Here is an 18,115-nt window from a genome sequence, read left to right as displayed (position 1 = left end):
CGAGCCTCACAGTAGACCAGGCCTACCTCTGCCTCTCACTAGTGATGTAACTGTGACACATGGTTCAGAGAGATGTGTCCTGGGTGAATGAGAATCCTGTGGACCTGCTATGACAATAGCAGAAAACTCGAGTTTAGCCCCAGTTGTGTTCCAACCCATGTGCTAAATGCCTTTCCTTTACTAACTCACGAATTCTTCACATCAGCTGAATGCATTGGGTGTTGTTATTATTGATATTTTATGAATGAGGACACTAGGAGAGGTTGACTCATTTCCCAAGAGGTGTTGTATCTAGTTCATGGTGGGGCTGGGTTTGGAGTCCATGGTTGTAGCCTCTGGGAAACATGCACTCCATCACTCAACTGCACTATGTAAACTCTTGGGCAAGCCTGGAAAATACCATCATGACGAACTGAATGCCGACCAAATGGAGACAGGACCATATTACTATTGCTATGTTAAGATAATATTAGCTTATCATGTCAATATATTGATTCTCTTTTTAAATATTTATTTATTTGGCTGCATTGGGTCTTAGTTGCGGCATGTGGGACCTTTTGTTGTGGTGCATGGACTCTATCTATGGTGAGGGGTTCAGTTGCCCCGTAGCATGTGGGGTGTTAGTTCCCTGACCAGGAATTGAACCTGCATCGCTTCCGTTGCAAGGTGAATTCTTAACCTCTGGACCACCAGTGTGTGTATGTGTGTGTGTGTGTGTGTGTGTGTGTGTATGTGTGTGTATGTGTGTTCTAGTCGCTCAGTTGAATTTGACTCTTTTGTGATCTCATTAACGATAGCCCACCAGGCTCCTCTGTCCATGGAATTCTCTAGGCAAGAATACTGGAGTGGGTAGCAGTTCCCTTCTCCAGGGTATCTTCCCAACCCAGGGATCAAACCCAGATCTCCTGCATTGCAGGCAGATTCTTTACAGTCCGAGCTATCAGGGAAGTCCCCGATATATTGATTCTTAATATTAATTTTCCAACTACTAACTCTTCCGCTCTTGGCTACTTCCTCCTCCATCCCAGTTTCCACCGTGGGGACAGACGACTCCCACAGGGGCAGGAATGGTGGCAGTGGATTTTGCTCATCGCCTCAGAGCTGCAAGATCAATAGTTTAATTGCTGTGAAACACACGCGCCGTGGTGATGCTGTATAAATAATTGTAATAACTGTGGCCAGTGACGGAGAGGATGGTTTTCCAATATCTTATTTTTAAAATGCATTTCTCTGCAATTAACTCCACATGCTGCTGGCAGAACAAGTATTCCATATAGGCGCTGGTTGTTTCTTTTTTTTCCTTCAAGACCCTTTAGCTCTGAAACCTCCTGCCTTTTCCAGGCTCTCCCTCACTGGGGTCAAAGTTCATCTGTTGGATTAGAGGACAGTGTCTTTAGGCCCCCCTGCTGAGGGTGGGGGGCAGGGTCAAGCAGAATCTCCGTGGTTTTCCTGGGATGGAGGGTGGTCAAAATGTCAGTGTATGGCAAAAACCACTACAATATTGTAAAGTAATTAGCCTCCAACTAATAAAAATAAATGGAAAAAAAAAAAAGACCCTTTGTGGCATGACAGCTGAGCTCTCTCCTGGTCCTGGGACCCCTCGACTCTCCGCATGTGTGCATTCCAGCCCCATCTGCTGATGTCACACCCACACAGGGATGCCCTTCTCCACCCCAGAATTCTGAGCCTGAGGAATGCCCTTCCCCTTATCTTTGGGAACAGATTTTCTGACTGTAAACCATTCATGTGCCTCACCCAGGCCTCATGGATTCTGGGGTTCTCTTTTGAAAGAGTTCCAAGTGAGTTCCTCTGAGCAAGTTTCTTGCTCAGAGGAGCTGCTATTTTGTGTGTGTGTATGTGTTTTAATGTAAAATGCAGGCAGTGGCTGCCGGGGGAGATGTGTGGAGATAGAGAGAGGAAGAATTGAATAATCCTTGGTGATCTGTGAGGCAGTACTGAGTGGATTGAAGTCCATTCTTCAAAGAAGATTCGGAAAGTTTTTACTAGATAGTAATGAACATTGCCGCTAGGGCACCCAGCAATACCTACTTTTCTGTCAGTTGTCACTGAGAATGGATTTGGAGCCAAAAAACTTAAACTCCAGTCTAGGGCTCCACTCACGGGCTTTGTGACTTTAGGGAAGATGAACATGACATAGTCCTGTGCTTGGGGAGCAGGTGGGCCGGTGGAAAGATGGGTGCACATAATGACCCCATGTTGTGAGGTGTCCCGAGGGCCGTGGTCCCAGCAAGCCAGGAGGAGCACAAGCTGGGTGGGGCGAGGAGGGATTGAATCTATCCTTGGAGGTGGTGGGGAGAATTCTTGGAGAGAGTGATACTGACCTGAGCCTTGAGTAAACACACTTCTAACCCTCATTTGACCACAAAATAGGTGGCTCAGGATCTGGGGCTTTAAATCCTGGTACAGATCTCAAGTGCACAAAATGTGAATCTCTGCCTGTTTCAGGGCTTTCCAAGTCCACTGACATGCAGCCAGGAGCGGGGTAGTGGCTACTGACCAACATGCTTCCCAAGGGGGAGGTGGCATGCGGAACGTCTGCTAAGCGGTTGATGGAGACGCTGCCAGTCCTTCTTGGGAAGTTGAGTGTAGCTGACGCCTTGGCCCTTAGCACTAAGTAAACATATGTTGTTCTCAGGCCCACAGAAACACACACAGCTGTCCTAGGGTGGGAAACGACTGATCCCCAGAAGTCTGATGAGGTTGCAGGGAGAGAACCCAGAGCTGAGCTCATCAGAGAGAGCAGATGTCAAGGTGACATGCACTTGTCTGATGCTCCCTGCCTTATTTGTTTGCCAGGAAAATTGCTGAGGAGTGCCTAGGGGCTGAGCCACCAGTTCATGGGGCTTCCCACAGGCAGCTCAGTGCAGGGTCTGGCGGGTAGGAACCATACAGGGCTGGCTGCTGCTGCAGCCCTTGGTCTTACAAAGAGGACTGGTGGGCCTCTGGAGACTGAACATCAAAAAGACGTAAACTTGGGAGAGAGTCTCTGAGGATCCCAGGATCCTTTTGATCTTTTCCCATTGTGATTGGAATTTGTGCATTCATTTGTTAATTGACTAAACATCTATTAAACAGCTCTGGTGTTCACAGAGCTGCTGGGGACCAGAGGCTGTGTGTAGCTGCGTGGTCACCATCTCATCTCCATCTTCAGACTAACTCACTAAATACACATGAGTACTAACTATCCACAGCTAGCAGTCATGTGCACTGTTTTACTTCCAACATGTTTTTGTTTTAGTCGCTAAGTTGTGTCTGACTCTTTTGTGACCCCATGGACTGTACCCCAACAGGCTCCTCTGTCCATGGAATTCTCCAGACAAGAATACTGGAGTGGGTTGTCACTTCCTTCTCCGGGGCATCTTCCTGACCCAGGGATCAAACCCAAGTCTTCTGCATTGGCAGCAACTTCTTTACGCCCCTGAGCCACGAGGGAGGCCCTACTTCCAATATACCAGCCACTTTAGTAAGAACAACTCATAATTCACCTGATGAAATCCTGACCACAACCCTGGGCTCAGAATTCTGAGCTCCATATTTCAGTGAAGGATGTTAAGCAGATCTTTAAAATTCTCCCTGAAGTCACAAGGGCTAATAATGGGCAGAATCAGGACTCCAGCATGGCTGTCTACACAGCCCTGTGCTTAAGCCCAATGCTGTATTCCTGCCCTCAAGGGGCTGACATTCGCACGGCTGAAACGAACACTCTGAAAGCATGGGAGCAAAGGACGGGCGTCCACATGACCCAAAGCACAGGACAACTTTTAGCGGCTGGGCAGTTGTGGCCGAGGGCGATATGAAACAGGGAGGCATTCACAGTGGGGCAGGTGTTATGGCGAAAGCCTTTGGAGGAGTGTCCTGGACCGGATTCAGAGGGAGGGATATGCATGGGTTGGTTGAGAGGAAGCAGAGAGGAAAGAGAGGGACGTGGTGTGAACAGGACTTGAGGAAGGACCAGTTTGACTCTTGGAGGATACAGGAAAGTATAGGCCTGGCAAGAAATGCAGGGCTGTGTGGAGGAGTGAGGATGCTGCACCTCCAAGTGCTGTGGTGGTCATGGATGGTGGCTGCTAGGTGATGAGGAGGAAGATGGGGAGGTGTTCCTGAAGTGGGAGAGAGCTGGGAGGAGGCCTGAGGGGAAGAGTTTGGTTCTGCTCTAGGGCAAAGATGACAATATGCAAAGGACCATCTGAAGATGGAAACAGTTGGTTTCAGGAGAGAAAGTAACTAGGAGGGAAGGTTGCTAGAAGACCCAAGTCTTGATCCCTAGATGAGAAGAAAGCAGAAGTGAAAGTGTTAGTCGCTTGGTCGTGTCCAATCTTTGTGATCCCCATGGACTGTAGCCCATCAGGCTCCTCTGTCCATGGGATTCTCCAGGCAAGAATACTGGAGTGGGTAGCCCTTCCCTTCTCCAAGGGACCTTCCCGACCCAAGAATTGAACCTGGGTTTTGACTTCCCTGGTGGCTCAGACGGTAAAGTGTCTGACTACAATGCGAGAGACCTGGGTTCAACCCCTGGGTCGGGAAGATCCCCTGGAGAAGGAAATGGCACCCCACTCCAGTATTCTTGCCTGGAAAATCCCATGGACGGAGGAGCCTGGTAGGCTACAGTCCATGGGGTTGCAAAGAGTCGGACACAATTGAGCGACTTCACTCACTTCCCGCACTGCAGGCAGATTCTTTACTGTCTGAGCCACAAGGGAATCCTGGGTGGGCCTTAGGGACTGGAGCAATGGGGCGTGCGGTGATGGTAAAATCTGAGACGTGAGTGTGGGGGGGGGGGTGTGAGTGGGGGTTGCAGCTGCTTTTGAGCTCAGGAGAAAACCTAGGCAAAGCCCACTTTCCTCATTCAGTCAACACAAGTCCTAAGTCTTTTCTCTGGGCCAAACTGCTTGCTAGAAGCTCTATCCTCTGAGCTAAGACCCGACCAGCTGGGACTCACGGTGACAATCTCATGTGAGAGTCCATCCGTCCCCAGCCTTCACTCCACTTCTGGTTTGTCCTGCTTCCACTGCAGCTGCCTTGAACAGCTGCTGGGTCCCACACTGGGGGAGGCTTAGTTTCCAACAGGAGGAAAACGCTGACTGCACCTCAGCCCCTTGCAGTCAGGAAACACCTCTGCTCATTAACCCATAGGTGACTGCAGCAGTTGTGGGGGGCACAGAAGAGAGGACACAGCCTCCCCCTCATTTGGCAGGAGGGCACTCTGAGCCCAGAGGATATAGGGCCAGGGGTGGCAGGGTAGAGAGCGGTTTGCCAGAGTCATGGAAGAGGCAGTCAGGGAGTAGGCACAAGGAATCCAGCGTCCTGGTTCTGGTTTCAAGACTGTCCCCAGTTCCACGTAGAGCCACTGCCTCAGCTTTAGGAAATAGGCCTTGCTTCTCCTTAGCATCCTGCCAGCCCTGAGTCCACATCTCACCCTTGATGGGTCTCCAAAGATGCTCCTCCTTTGCATGAGCTGGGCTGTGGTACCCCACTTCCGTTTCTGGGGCTTGCTCAAACCATATGCATGAAGCTGCTTTCGTCTTTCTCCATAGAGTTGCTGGCTTTCTGAATCATGCCTGAGTGGAACCGGGCTCATCAGTGTTTCTGGACAGTTCCTCTGGCTGGAGGCATCGTGTGATGGTCTCTGGACCACATTGGTGGGATGCCCGTCTGAGCCCTCCATCATGGGCACAGACTCTGCCAGGCCTAGTTTCCTCTGGTGATGCCCATTTTCTAGTCAGCTCAGATGGTCCACAGCTGAGCCCTGGGGCCTCTTCTCTCTTTCTTTAGGTGACCTTGTTGGAATTTGAAAGTCCACTCTGTGGGCCACATCCTCTAACCTCTCTCTCTATAGCACATAAGGTTGCTGCTCCCCTTGGGGATGAGTGGGGATCACAGGGATCGATTCATTAAAACTGGTTTCCTAGCAATCAATGAGATTACTGACACTTAAGTGAACATTTATTGAAACATAACCATCACCCCCTCACTCAGATAAGTATTTTGCATGCTTGAGACATGATCAGACTCCCACAGTAACCACCAAGTATTGTTATGATTATTTCTGGGTTTTGTTTTTTTTTTTTTTTTTCCCCTGAGGAAAGCAAACTCAAGAAAGTTTGGTAGGTTGTCTAAGGCCACACAGTTCCCAAGCACAGAGCTGGGATTCACACCGTCTGCCCGTGGGCTTACCCTCTCACTCTCTGCCTACACACAGCATCTCAGGAGCCAGGGGATTCTGGTCTTCTGAAATACGGAGCGAGCAGATTGTGTAAAGCACATGGCAGTGAGTGGCAGGCATATATCAACAGTCTCTTCATGGGTACTTGTTTTTCCAGGAGTAGGAGTAGTCTGTCCGTGCTCCTTTGTGGCTAGAGGCACACAGCTAAAAGCCATTCAGGATTTGGGGGTACAGCCTACTCCAAGGTCACAATCTGGCTGACCCACCAAGTATCCAACCCAGTAACTTGTGTGTGCAATTCTCTCCAATAAGATTGGGAAGATGCTGCAAGAGAAGTCGATTTTAAATATTTTGCATTAGAAACATACTGGTTTGAACTTTTTTCTGGTACTTCCTTCATATCAACCATACTGTCTTTCACTTTTATTTCATCAACATCTTTTTCTCCTGGAGTTGTATCCTGTTCTCTGTGTCACCAGCCAAGCAGGTGGGGGGTGGGATGGAAGCCACTGTCCCTGGTTTCTCTGATGTGGACCATACAGGGCAAGAAGTCCTAATGGCTACCTGGACAGCGTCATTCGGTTTTGTACGTGTTTAACGGGAGACCCACAGGGACCTGTTGTCCCAACAGTGTTTGGTAACACGGTGCAGGTTTCATGAGCGCGCGCAGAGCCTGTCTAATTAATTACTGTTTACCCTCTTGCAGTTTCCTTTGCAAGCTCTTTCTCCTGGCTGGAATCAGGAAATCAAAACAAAGCACGCTCACTGTGCCATTCTGGGGCGGCTTAAGCAGGGTGAACACAGAAGCAGGGGCCCTTCTCGCATTCCAAGCCCTGGGATTCAAGGCAGGGAGGCGAGCCTGTGGCGTGTGGCACGGTCCGCTCTGCTGGAGGAACGGGCACCGTCGGCCCCTTGGGTCTGGGTTGGACGATTCCAGCTGCTCCCCTGCTGCTGAACCTTCCAGCGCGCACATCCCCAACTGTTCAGTTCCCTTGTTGTAAGATAAGAAAGAAATCTGCATCCTGGGGACAAATGAAGATGTTGATGGGTAGTTTGAATGTTTCCATTCACTCATTTATTCAACAGATTTTTATTGGCCCCCCTACTATGGGGCATGGTTCAGGGCTTTGGCAGACACCAGTGAGCACAAGAGATAAAGATTTCCGCTCTGTGGTGTTTACATGGAGATAAATGATCATCATCATAAAGGAATAAATTATGTAGTATGTGAGATGGTAACCAGTGCTGTGGATAAGAAGAGAAGGTAGAGCAGGGGAAGGGGATTGGAAGAACCGGAGGAAAGGGAGAGCCTCTGATTTTTAACTTGAAAACACAGGGAACTCCATCAATATCCTGTAATAACCTCTCAGGGAAAAGAATCTGAAAAAGAATGGGTGTGTGTATATGTGTAATTGAATCACTTTCTGTGCTCTTGCAACTAACACAGCCTTGTAAATCAACTATTCTCCAATATAAATTTAAACAAAAATTTTTGTTAATGGGCATGCCACTGAAAAAAATTGAAAGCACTGGGGACAATTCAAGTGAGTATGAGTGAAGTTTTGTCGCAGATGTCCTTGGTTGAGGGTTATAGGAATTAACAGTGAGTACTTGGGGCCAAGGGATCTGCCCTTGGCAAGGGACAGACTTGCGGCCCCTGGGAGTCTGATGGGAGCTTCGAGGTCATCCCAGTCACTACCCTGAGAATCAGGCAGCTCTTCCGCAGGGATGCAGAGACTGTAAAGAGGCCCCTTGCCCTAAGGAGAGGTAGTCCTACCACCAGCAAGTTTCTAAGAGATACATGCCTCATACTTGTGTCTCTTTTCTTGTTGGCATACCACACTGTTCCAGGTCCTCCTCGTCCATCACTTTGTCGTAGAATTATACATGGAAAGTTCTAGAGGCTGTGATTGAGTGGAGACCTAGCCTCACCTTTGGGGATGGAGATGGTGTGTGTGTGTCTGTGCCTGTGAGTGTGTCTGCACATCTAAACTTCCCCAGTGTGGCAGCTCGGGCTCAGGGTGAGCTTCTCCATTCATTCATTCATTCAACCAAGGATCAAGGATCATTCAATCAAGGACCACGCACCTGCTGCGGGCGCTCTACCGTATGCTAGGCCCTCCTTTCACCGGCTCTCCAGTCTGTGTGGCAAGATGCTGAGTAACAGTGACCGGGCTTGCAGCGCTTTCAGCCTCTGGGTACCAACAAAATAAACCGCATAAGTAAGATCCAAAAGTTTCAGTATTTTTCCCTCCTGGGAGACACCACAACCCCGTATATGCCAGAGAAGCAGATCCTGGCCACTCCTTTCCCACCGAGGGTGCTCATGGCTATTCTATTTCTGCTCCCGTGGGAGGCAGGTTGAGGCCAGGACTCCTAAGAGAGCCGCAGTCGTGTCTCGCGGCTCTTGAGGGGAGAAGCAGAGACTGGGTTCTTATGCCTCTGTATTGGAGGCACGAGGGTCCAGGTGGAGAATTCAGAGGGTCCCGGGACACTGGTTTCTAGATTTAGTCCTTTCCCACGCTGCCTCTCCAGCCTCAGTTCACATCCCTGCCTGTCTTGTGAGCCTTGCTGCCTCATTCCTGGGCCTGATCGGGAGGTCTGGCAGTTGTAGACCTTGACCAGGAGGTCTGGGGAGGATGTGAGAGGAGAGAGGAAAGGGGAATCCTGGGGTGGCCTGCATCTTTAAGGATGAATAGCACTGTTTGCTCATTAGGGAGATTATTTCAAGCAAGACGGCAGCCAGAATGCTCTAATGCAAGCATCTGCCTGCTACCAGGAGACGATATTTATTGTTCAGTTCTTCAATGGATGTAAATAAACAGCCCAGCCCAGATAATGTTCCAATAAACAAACAAGCAGCTGCCAGGAGCTCCCCGGATGGCTGACCTTTGCGGAGGCCACCCTGCTGGTGTTTTAATAGCAGTTCTGCCTGGCAACGTAGCAGCCCACCGTGCCAGGGGTGGAGAGGTAGCAGTGATGCCCAGTGGATGGGCTTGGTGGAAAGTGGGGCCAAGCAGATTATCCCTGGCTGGAGACCGAGCGGCTGCGAAGGACCGGTGAGGAGGCCTGTGTGTACCAGAAATGTGGCTGGTCCAGACTGAGTTCCGCTGTCCGTATGAAATACACATCAGATTTCAAAGACGTGGTATGAAAAAACACATGTAAAATATCTAATTGACAGTGTTTATACTATAGACATGTTCAAGGGATACTATTTTAGGGCACAGTGGGTTAGTAAAAAATAGATTACTAAAATTAATTTGGGCATTTCCCTGGTGGTCTAGTGGTTAAGACTCTGAGCTCCCAATCCAGGAGGACTGGGTTCGATCCCTGGTCAGGGAACTAGATCCTGCATGCTCTATCTAAGACCCCACATGCCAAAACTAAAAAAACAAACAAACAAACAAAAAAAAGACCCACCCCCCACCAATGCCACAGCTAAGATCCCCCATGGTAACTGTAAAGATCCTGCACACCGCCACAAAGATCCTGCACGCTGTGACTAAGACCTGGCACAGCCAGAGAAATAAATAAAAATAAACATTTTCTGAAAAAAATAATTTTACCTTTTTATTTTGGGAGGCTTCCCTGGTGGTGGCTCAGACGGTCAAGAATCTGCCTGCAGTGAAGGAGGCCCAGGTTTGATCCTGGGCTGGGAAGATCCCCTGGAGGAGGAAATGGCAACCCATTCCAATACTCTTGCCCGGAGAATCCCATGGACAGAGGAGCCTGGTGGGGTCACAGTCCATGGGGTCACAGTCCATAAGGTCACAAAGCGTCGGACATGACTGAGCGACTAACACTTTTATTTTTTAACCACTGCTGGAAATTTTTTAATTGCACATGTGGCCCGCATTTGTGGCTAGCATTCTATTTCTGCTGTCCCATGCTGTCTAGAACCTTCCACTGGGCCAGTGGTGAGGCCTGAAGTAACACCTCACCCTTCAGGCCTTGGAGAACACCTCTGTACTGTCTTCTCAGGACAGAGCTCCATGAAATTGGCCAAAAGTTCCCCTGTGACCCCCTTTTTCATGTGTTCATCCTTGCCTCCCTCTGCCAGCGTATCTTTATAAAATCTGTTAGTGCCACTCATTTTGCTACTTTAGATCAATCTTCCTACTGACTAAAGAGATTTCATCTCTGAAGCGGGTGTCTGAATGAACCTGATATCACCCACTATGTACTGTATTAGTCAAACTCTCATGGCTGGTGGTGCCATGCGGTGGCCCTGTTATTCTGTGACATACAGATGCTCCCTTGAGCCTCGGCTGATAATTCCTGGTTACACTCCAGTCAGTTGGCCAGGTCTCTTGGGAAGAAGGAAAAGAGGCCTTTGAACACGTCTCTGCTATAGCATTTGCCGCTTGGCTTCATCTGTGTGAAATCTGAGCCCATTAGGAGACTCATATCCCAGAGGGTGGGCTTCTCTGGTTGCTCTGCAGTAAAGAATCAGCCTGCAAGGCAGGAGACGTGAGTTCGATCCCTGGGTTGGGAAGATCCTCTGGAGGAGGAAATGGCAACCCACTCCAATATTCCTGCCCAGAGAATCCCATGGACAGAGGAGTTTGGTGGGCTACAGTCCATAGGGTTGCAAAGAGTCAGACATGACTAAGCAACTGAAGATACACATACACATTCCCAGAGGACAGGGCTGGCACTCATCGATCTCCTCCAGAAACTGGCTCGAAGCCTAGCATACACTGCACATTCCATAAATGCATGCTGGATGATGAGTGAGTGTAGACTGTCGCTCTGTCAAGGAACACACAGGTTGAGGGTGCAGTCTCCTCCTTGGTGTCAACCTCAGAGAATAACATCTTCTAAACACCCAAATGGACATGAGGGGTTTCTTTATATTTTCTACCTTAAATCAATGTCTATTTTCATTCTTTCTCACTGCCTGGTTGATACCCAAGTATCATCTGTGCTGTCTAACATAATACGTTTTATTTGTCCTAATGTGTAAGATAATGAATCTTGTTTATTCTAAGCTGTCCCCTCCCAAGCTTCAGGGTGGCCCCTGTGATAGTGATGGAACCAGAGCCACTGGCTACTGTGTCTCCTTTCATTTCAGCTGTGTCTTTGTGACCTGGGGGAATCTTTCCCAGGCTGTCCCCAGGTTGCAGGCATCTGGTTTATTCTAACTTACCAGGAGTGTACTGGATGTGATTTTCTGTATCTAGGAGAACTTGGTCCGGAGAATGTCTTCTGTTTGCCTGTTTTCCTCTGGAATCCCACTTGAAAGCTGCCGGTCATTCTGTTGGACTTTTTGGCTGCTATGGAGTATTCGGAGCAGTAAATGGTAATGACGAAGCTCTCCCTTTTTGATCCTGCTTCCTACCTTGATCTTGCCTTGATCAGCTCAGAGTCCATCCTCTGATTGGTAGAATGTGGCTTGTTTTACCCAGAGGGAGTTGATCAGTTATTTAGTAACTACTTGCTTTTCCCATCCCTGTTGTTGTTGTTGTTTAGTTGCTAAGTCGTGTCTGACTTTGCGGCCCCCACGGACTGTAGACTGCCAGACTCTTCTGTCCATCGGATTTCCCAGGCAAGAATACTGGAGTGGGCTGCCATTCCCTTCTCCAGGGGATCTTCCTGACCCAGGGATGGAACTCATATCTCCTGCATTGCAGGCAGATTCTTTATTGCTGAGCCACCAGAAAAGCCCTTTCTCCATCTGTGGAGTACAATTGACAAGTTAATATTGTATATATTTAGGTTATACAGTTTGATGTTTCTATTCAAGTATATATTGTGAAATAATCACTGCAATTCAGATAATTCACATATCCACTACCTCACGTGTGTGTGTGTGTGTGTGTGTGTGATGAGAACACTTAATATCTACCCTCTTCATGAATTTCAAGCATGCAGTATTATATTATTATTACGGTCACATTGTTGCACATTAGATCTCTAGACCTTATCCATCTAATAACTGAAACTTTATATCCCTTGACCAACATGTGTGCATGCTAAGTCGCTTCAGTTGTGTCTGATCATTTGCAACTCTATGGACTGTAGCCCAGCCAGGCTCCTCTGTCTGTGGGAATTTTCAGGCAGGAATATTGGAATGGGTTGCCATTTCCTCCTCCAGGGGATCTTCTTGACCCAGGGATCAAACCTGCATCTCTTATGTCTCCTGCATTGGCAGGCAGGTTCTTTACCATTAGCACCACCTGGGAAGACCGTACCTTGACCAACATCTCCCTGTTTTCTCCTTCCACCATTCTACTCTCTTCTTCTAAGAGTTTGACTATTCTGGATCTCACATATAAGTAAGACTGTGCAATATTTTGTCTTTCTGTGTTTATTTAAGTTTGCATAAATGTTCTCCAGATTCACCAATGTCGTTGAAAATGGCAGAATTTCTATTTTAAGGCTGAATTACATATATATAATCACATTTTTTTAATCCATTCATCCCTTGATAGATATTTAGGTTATTTCCATATCTCGGCTATTGTGAGCCATGCTGAAATGAACATGGGTGGGCAGACATCTCTTTCAGATACTAATTTTATTTCCTTTGGGTATATACCCAGGAGTGGAATTGCTGAATCCATATGGCAGGTCTGTTTTTAATTTTTTGAGAAGCTACCTTACTGTTTTCCTTAGTGGCTATACCAATTTACACACTACCAATAGTGTACAAGGGTTCCTTTTCCCATACTGTCACCCACATCTGTCAGTAACTACTTACTGAGCACCAGTCGTGCCTTGGGTCCTGTGCTAGGCATTGGGGCTGCAACATTGGATATACCGAGCATGATCCCTGCCACTGTGAGACTTGACATCCCAGGTCTATTTGCTCAATTATAGCTCTCCACCACCCTCAGTTCCCACAGAGGAGGCACTGTCTTTCTGTAGCTCATTTCCATCATGGGCCTTCTGGCTATTCCAAAGAGCTTAGGATCAGCTGTAAATGTTCCTGTTCCCTGCTCCAGACCACTTATAAAAAATAGTAAATAAGACCAGTCATAACACTACTGCTTGGCGAGTCCCCCAGTTCCCACTTCTCCATGCAGAAATGTGTCTTTTTCTATCTTTAAGTTGGTTCTGTCTCCATGGCCAAACTGCCCAAAGTCCCATGGAGACTCATTATTTTTAAAACCTTTTCATGTGGAACCTTGTCAAAGGCTCAGGGAAAATCTAAATAACTCAACTGCAAGTTCTGAGCTAGGAATCAGGAGACCTGGGTTCTAGTCCTGACTGTCATTGGTTTATCACTGAATTTTAGAAAAGGCCCAAAACAGCCCCCATCTCAGTTTTTTCATTGGTAAAATGAGAATGATTATGCTGGCAGTCAACATCATAAAAATTTTACAGCCATCAGATGAGACAGTGTTATTTAAGAATAACATTCTCAGCAAGGTATAAAACAAAAATATAGGGGATTGTTATTTTGAAAATTTACAACAGTGTCTTTTTCATTCATATGCATGATTCTTTCCCAAAAGGACTGTGGAAGATAGACATGGTTCCTCTGGCACTCCTGGGATGATGCTTGTTTACCATTAACAACTTTCACTCCTAGAAGAGATTCAGGTTTATAGACCCAGTAGGACCTGGCTCAACTTGTGTTGGTATACTATGTAAGTGCACTGAAGAGTGGACTCTGGAATTGGTCAGACTTCAGCAGGGGTCCAGACCACACTGATCACTAGATGTGTGACCATGAACAAGGTATTAAAACCTCTCTGCGCCTTATTATTCCTGTAAATTGAATAATATTAAGGCTTCATGGAGTCATGAGGTTTAAATGAGAAGATAAATACACATAGAATGCCTTCCATCATGCCTGACACGTAGCAGCCACTAAGTTGTTAGCAGTTCTTGTTGCCCAAGAGTCAGCAGCTAGTCCAGCCTATCTAAATTTGATGGCTGTCCATCATTCAGCACGTCCCATCACAAACTCCTTTTATCCATGTCTTACGTGAGACTCTTTCAGCAGATGGGTTGAATGGATGCTTTCCTTTCTGTTTCCCGAAACAAGTAGTATGGATGGGGGTGGGGTGATGTGAAGGGAATAATCACCTTTTCAATGACTGATTTCCTGCCCTGGAGGAGTGGGCAAGAGCGGGGCCCATTGACCCATGCCTTGCCTCTCGAGGCCTGAAAAGACTTGCTCCCTGGTCCACCCCTCTGTCCCTGCCAAGTTCTCCTAGTTTCTTCTGCTGTCCACATCCAGCCCATCACCTCATCCTAAAGAGCAGGGAAGGTGGAGCCAAATGATAAAGACAGTCACTTAGGCACTGAATCCAGTTTCCCTCGGGGATCACAACACAGGGCACTGAAGGGGACTCCTTTCTGCCAGCATCCCCGAGGGGTGCCTGCTCCTGCTGGCAGCCTTGAGGGGCTGGAGACCAGCCAGGCTGCACAGGATCACTCTTGTGCTGCTGCTCCAAGGGTGATTCACAGCTGGGGAGGCAGCCTGGCTGGGCTGGAGGCCAAGGCCATCACCGCGCGGTCAGACTTGGGTGGTAATCCCAATTGGTTTTGCATGAGCTCCCATTTCATTCAGATTAAGGAAAGACCTGCCCAGGGTGGACATTTGGTGGCTTGGGGTGGGGACAGAAGGAGGAGGGTTACTGTATTCCCAGGCAGTTGGATTTTAACGGCTAAGCATATCTCTTCTTAATTTCTTCACCAGTTTGTTTTATTCCCCTTACCTGAGCTTAATGGGAAATCTGCAAAGAAGGGTTTGAACTTCATTCATTTCTTCATTTTAAAAATAAATATTTGTCAAGCACAAGTGTTTCAGCTTCAGAATTGGGACTGACTGGCAAAAGCCTCTGAAATTTGTACATACCAGAGGCCCCTGCCTTTCGTGGTACCCCTAGAAAGTAAATGTGAACCTCAATAAGGAACAGGGTCCCTCGTGTAACTGGAGTGGTAGGAAAAATACAGATTCCAGGGTCAGACTGGATCCTCATTCATTTGTCGGATTTGGTAGCTCAGGGCAGTTATTTAATGTACTGTGTCCCATTTCCCCCCATCAATTCTATCAGAACATATCATTAGCTGTTGCAGAAAACCTTTCTGTTACTTTAACAATAAGGAAACATCCTGAGTAGCTAGAAAGGCCTGGACACATGATAGCCTTCGGGGCTATTTTAATTCAGTGGCTCAGGGACATCACCAAAGACCAATGCTTTTCCTCTCTGTCCCTGACCTTCCCTGGCTTCAGCCCCCCACCCCGTTCTTATAACAAGAGGGTTGCCAATAGTTCTGAGAGCTACCTGTTTCTTTGATCTTATCAAGGGTGAGGGGAGGTGATCTTATCAAGGGTGAAGGGAGGTGCTCTCTTCCCCTGTCACAAGACATAGTCCTTGCTTCACTCTAATTGCAAACGTTGAATGGTTTGGGTCTGCTTTCTCTCCATCGCTGTGGCCAGAGAGTGACATTAAACCTATTTGTTTCTGCCCATCGAAGACCAGCCCAGGAAGCAGGGGGTGGGTCCAGTCCCACCTAAAAGGTGAGAATGGTTGGAATGGATCCTGAAGGGGCCATGCAAGCCAGGACAAAAAAGCTCTTGAGAAGATTATATCAATAAGGAATCATGTATAAAATCATCTCCCAGTACCTGATGTCTAGGAAGGGCTGAAAAATTGTGTTTAAGAGGAAGACAAGCAAAAAGGCTAGCACAAACCCCAAATCAAGTACATATATCACACACTACCCTGGTGTCAGAGTTCAGTGAATTCAACAGAAATGAGAGACAGCAGACTTTTGGGTGAATTGATGTTATCAGATGGCATTAATATGGTGTCCTTTCTGTAACTTAATCCCTCTGAATAGCTCTGCCATTCTCCTTGAGCTCATAAAGGTTAAGAATTACCTATTAAAATTAAAAATGAATATATAATGGGAATATTTGGAATACAACTTTTTCTTTAGTTTTGTTATTGAAATTTCCAAAATTATACCGCATTATCTTAAAGAGACTTGTACAAATGGCATCTAATCAAGTTTGGTGATCTCCTAGCTATTGCTTCTCCCCATCTACCTCTGGCATTCTCCTCACCTTCCTACATTCTTATATGGATGGTGATGTTTTATCCCGACTTATGTGGATGGAAATATTAGTGCTTATCAATAGTCATGGCAAATCTGTGAGCTCAGAGTGGTGATGATCCTGAAGACCTGGGCCAGCACCTTGAATCAGGGGATGGATGGCATTGGGAAAGTCCTATCTTTTCTAGACTTGTCCTCAGCCTTGGGGAATGTGGACAATAGTCCTTCCTCATGGTCTTCATGTTGTTCCAGCAGTTCTAGGAAGGATTGTTAGATGGCCTAGAGATGACCTACTCTGTTAAGTGTTCTTGGAAGACTGAGAATGACTCATGCCCAAAACACATTTTCCTGGAATGCCCACATGCCCTTCACTGGGGACATAAATAGAAACTCTAGGGGATTTGGGGGCCCTACATCTATTCCAGAATCTGAAGCATAAGCTAGTGGGTTCATAGACAGAACAAGTCCACCTGGTGTGAATCTTCTGGGGTTCTGGCTTCTCCGCGAAGGGCAGCAGTGACCCGGCTGCCAAAGAATCAGCCCATATCTTTACATCCAAATCTGTTCGGCTAACAAATGTAGCTAATAAGACTGCCTTTCTGTTGTAGGATGATGCTCTGATGCGAAGCAGCATCAGTTTTCCCCTGTTTTCCTCATCCCGATTCCTCTTCCCCCATATCAGCCCCACCCTCTTGTCAAAAGATGCACAAGCAAGGTGTCAAAGCTGTGAGCCTAAGGCGTAGTGAGCCAGAGAGAACACCAGGTTCTGAGTGCAGCCTGGTTTGGCCTCCCGCCCCCCTCCAGTATCCCCACCCCTTCTCTCGACCATTCCCCGCCCAGAGGCCCCTGGTGGGTTTGGGCCGCTCCTGCCCATCTGTCTTTCCTGATAGTTCAGTTGGTAAAGAATCCACCTGCAATGCAGGAGACCTGGGTTCCATCCCTGGGTTGGGAAGAGCCCCTGGAGAAGGGAAAGGCTACTCACTCCAGTATTCTGGCCTGGAGAATTCCACAGATGAGTCCTGGGATCACAAAGAGTCGGACACAACTAAGCGACTTTCACTTCACTTCACTTCACGCCCCTCCCTTGCCCATGGGGAGGGAAGCTCCTGGCTGAGGCGGCTCAGATCTGAACTCACATCTGAACTCTCTTCTTCCTCTTGTCCACAGATCCGGGTAGACGGGCCCAGGGGCAACGCCCTCCAGTATGAAACGGTGCAGGTGGTGGAGCCCGGCCCCGTGCTCCGGGACATGGCCTTCTCCAAGGACCGCGAGCAGCTCTACATCATGTCGGAAAGGCAGGTAAGGCTCTCGGCGCTCTGCCAGACATTCATCTTGCCGCTAAAGACTAGCCTGTGGCTCCGTGGAAACCTACAGGAGGCTGGCTGCAGAGAGGGGGTTTGATTTATTGGGCTCAGTGTGTATCCTTTCTGTTCTGCTGCCTGGGGACGGAGGCTGAGTGCACCTGAAACAGGGAATGAAACCGTTCAAATATCAAATTATCTGTAAGTCAAAGACAAATCCACTGACTTCAGAGTGATGGTGTGTGTAGGGGCAGGGCCAACACTTGCCCTCTTTTGAAGAAATGTGGTATGGATGCTCAAGTTTCTGGTCTAGATTTTCCTACACACTCTATAATCTCCCACCAAGGTCACCTTCATGGACCCTGGAGGTCTCTGGTGGGCAAGGATTTGTCACCTCCCCTCCCCCCCAAAATAGTTGCAGGCAGATCATGAAAGAGTCAGATGGATGGAGATTCTGAAAACAAGGTCTGTGTGTGTGAAATGAGATGCGGTGGCATGTGTCCTGAGCCTTTGTGTGATAAGATGCATGGCATCACCGATGCAATAGACATGAACTTGGGCAAACTCTGGGAGATGGTGAGGGGCAGGGAGGCCTGGCATGCTGCAGTCC

At 47.9% G+C, this 18,115-nt stretch overlaps 1 protein-coding gene across 4 annotated transcripts in view; it reads left to right on the top strand.

Moving 5' to 3' along the window:
- Positions 1-18,115, top strand: part of PLXNA4 (plexin A4) — a 469,014-nt gene that overhangs the window by 286,171 nt on the left and 164,728 nt on the right. For all 4 annotated transcript variants that reach the window (XM_065938908.1, XM_065938911.1, XM_065938910.1 and 1 more), the window contains exon 4: positions 17,372-17,503. In XM_065938908.1, the coding sequence (XP_065794980.1) occupies positions 17,372-17,503 (132 nt within the window). The remainder of the gene's footprint in view (positions 1-17,371; positions 17,504-18,115) is intronic.

This window comes from Muntiacus reevesi, chromosome 6 (assembly GCF_963930625.1).
Source record: "Muntiacus reevesi chromosome 6, mMunRee1.1, whole genome shotgun sequence".
NCBI lineage: Eukaryota > Metazoa > Chordata > Mammalia > Artiodactyla > Cervidae > Muntiacus > Muntiacus reevesi.
This window is presented reverse-complemented; position numbering and strand designations above follow the sequence as displayed.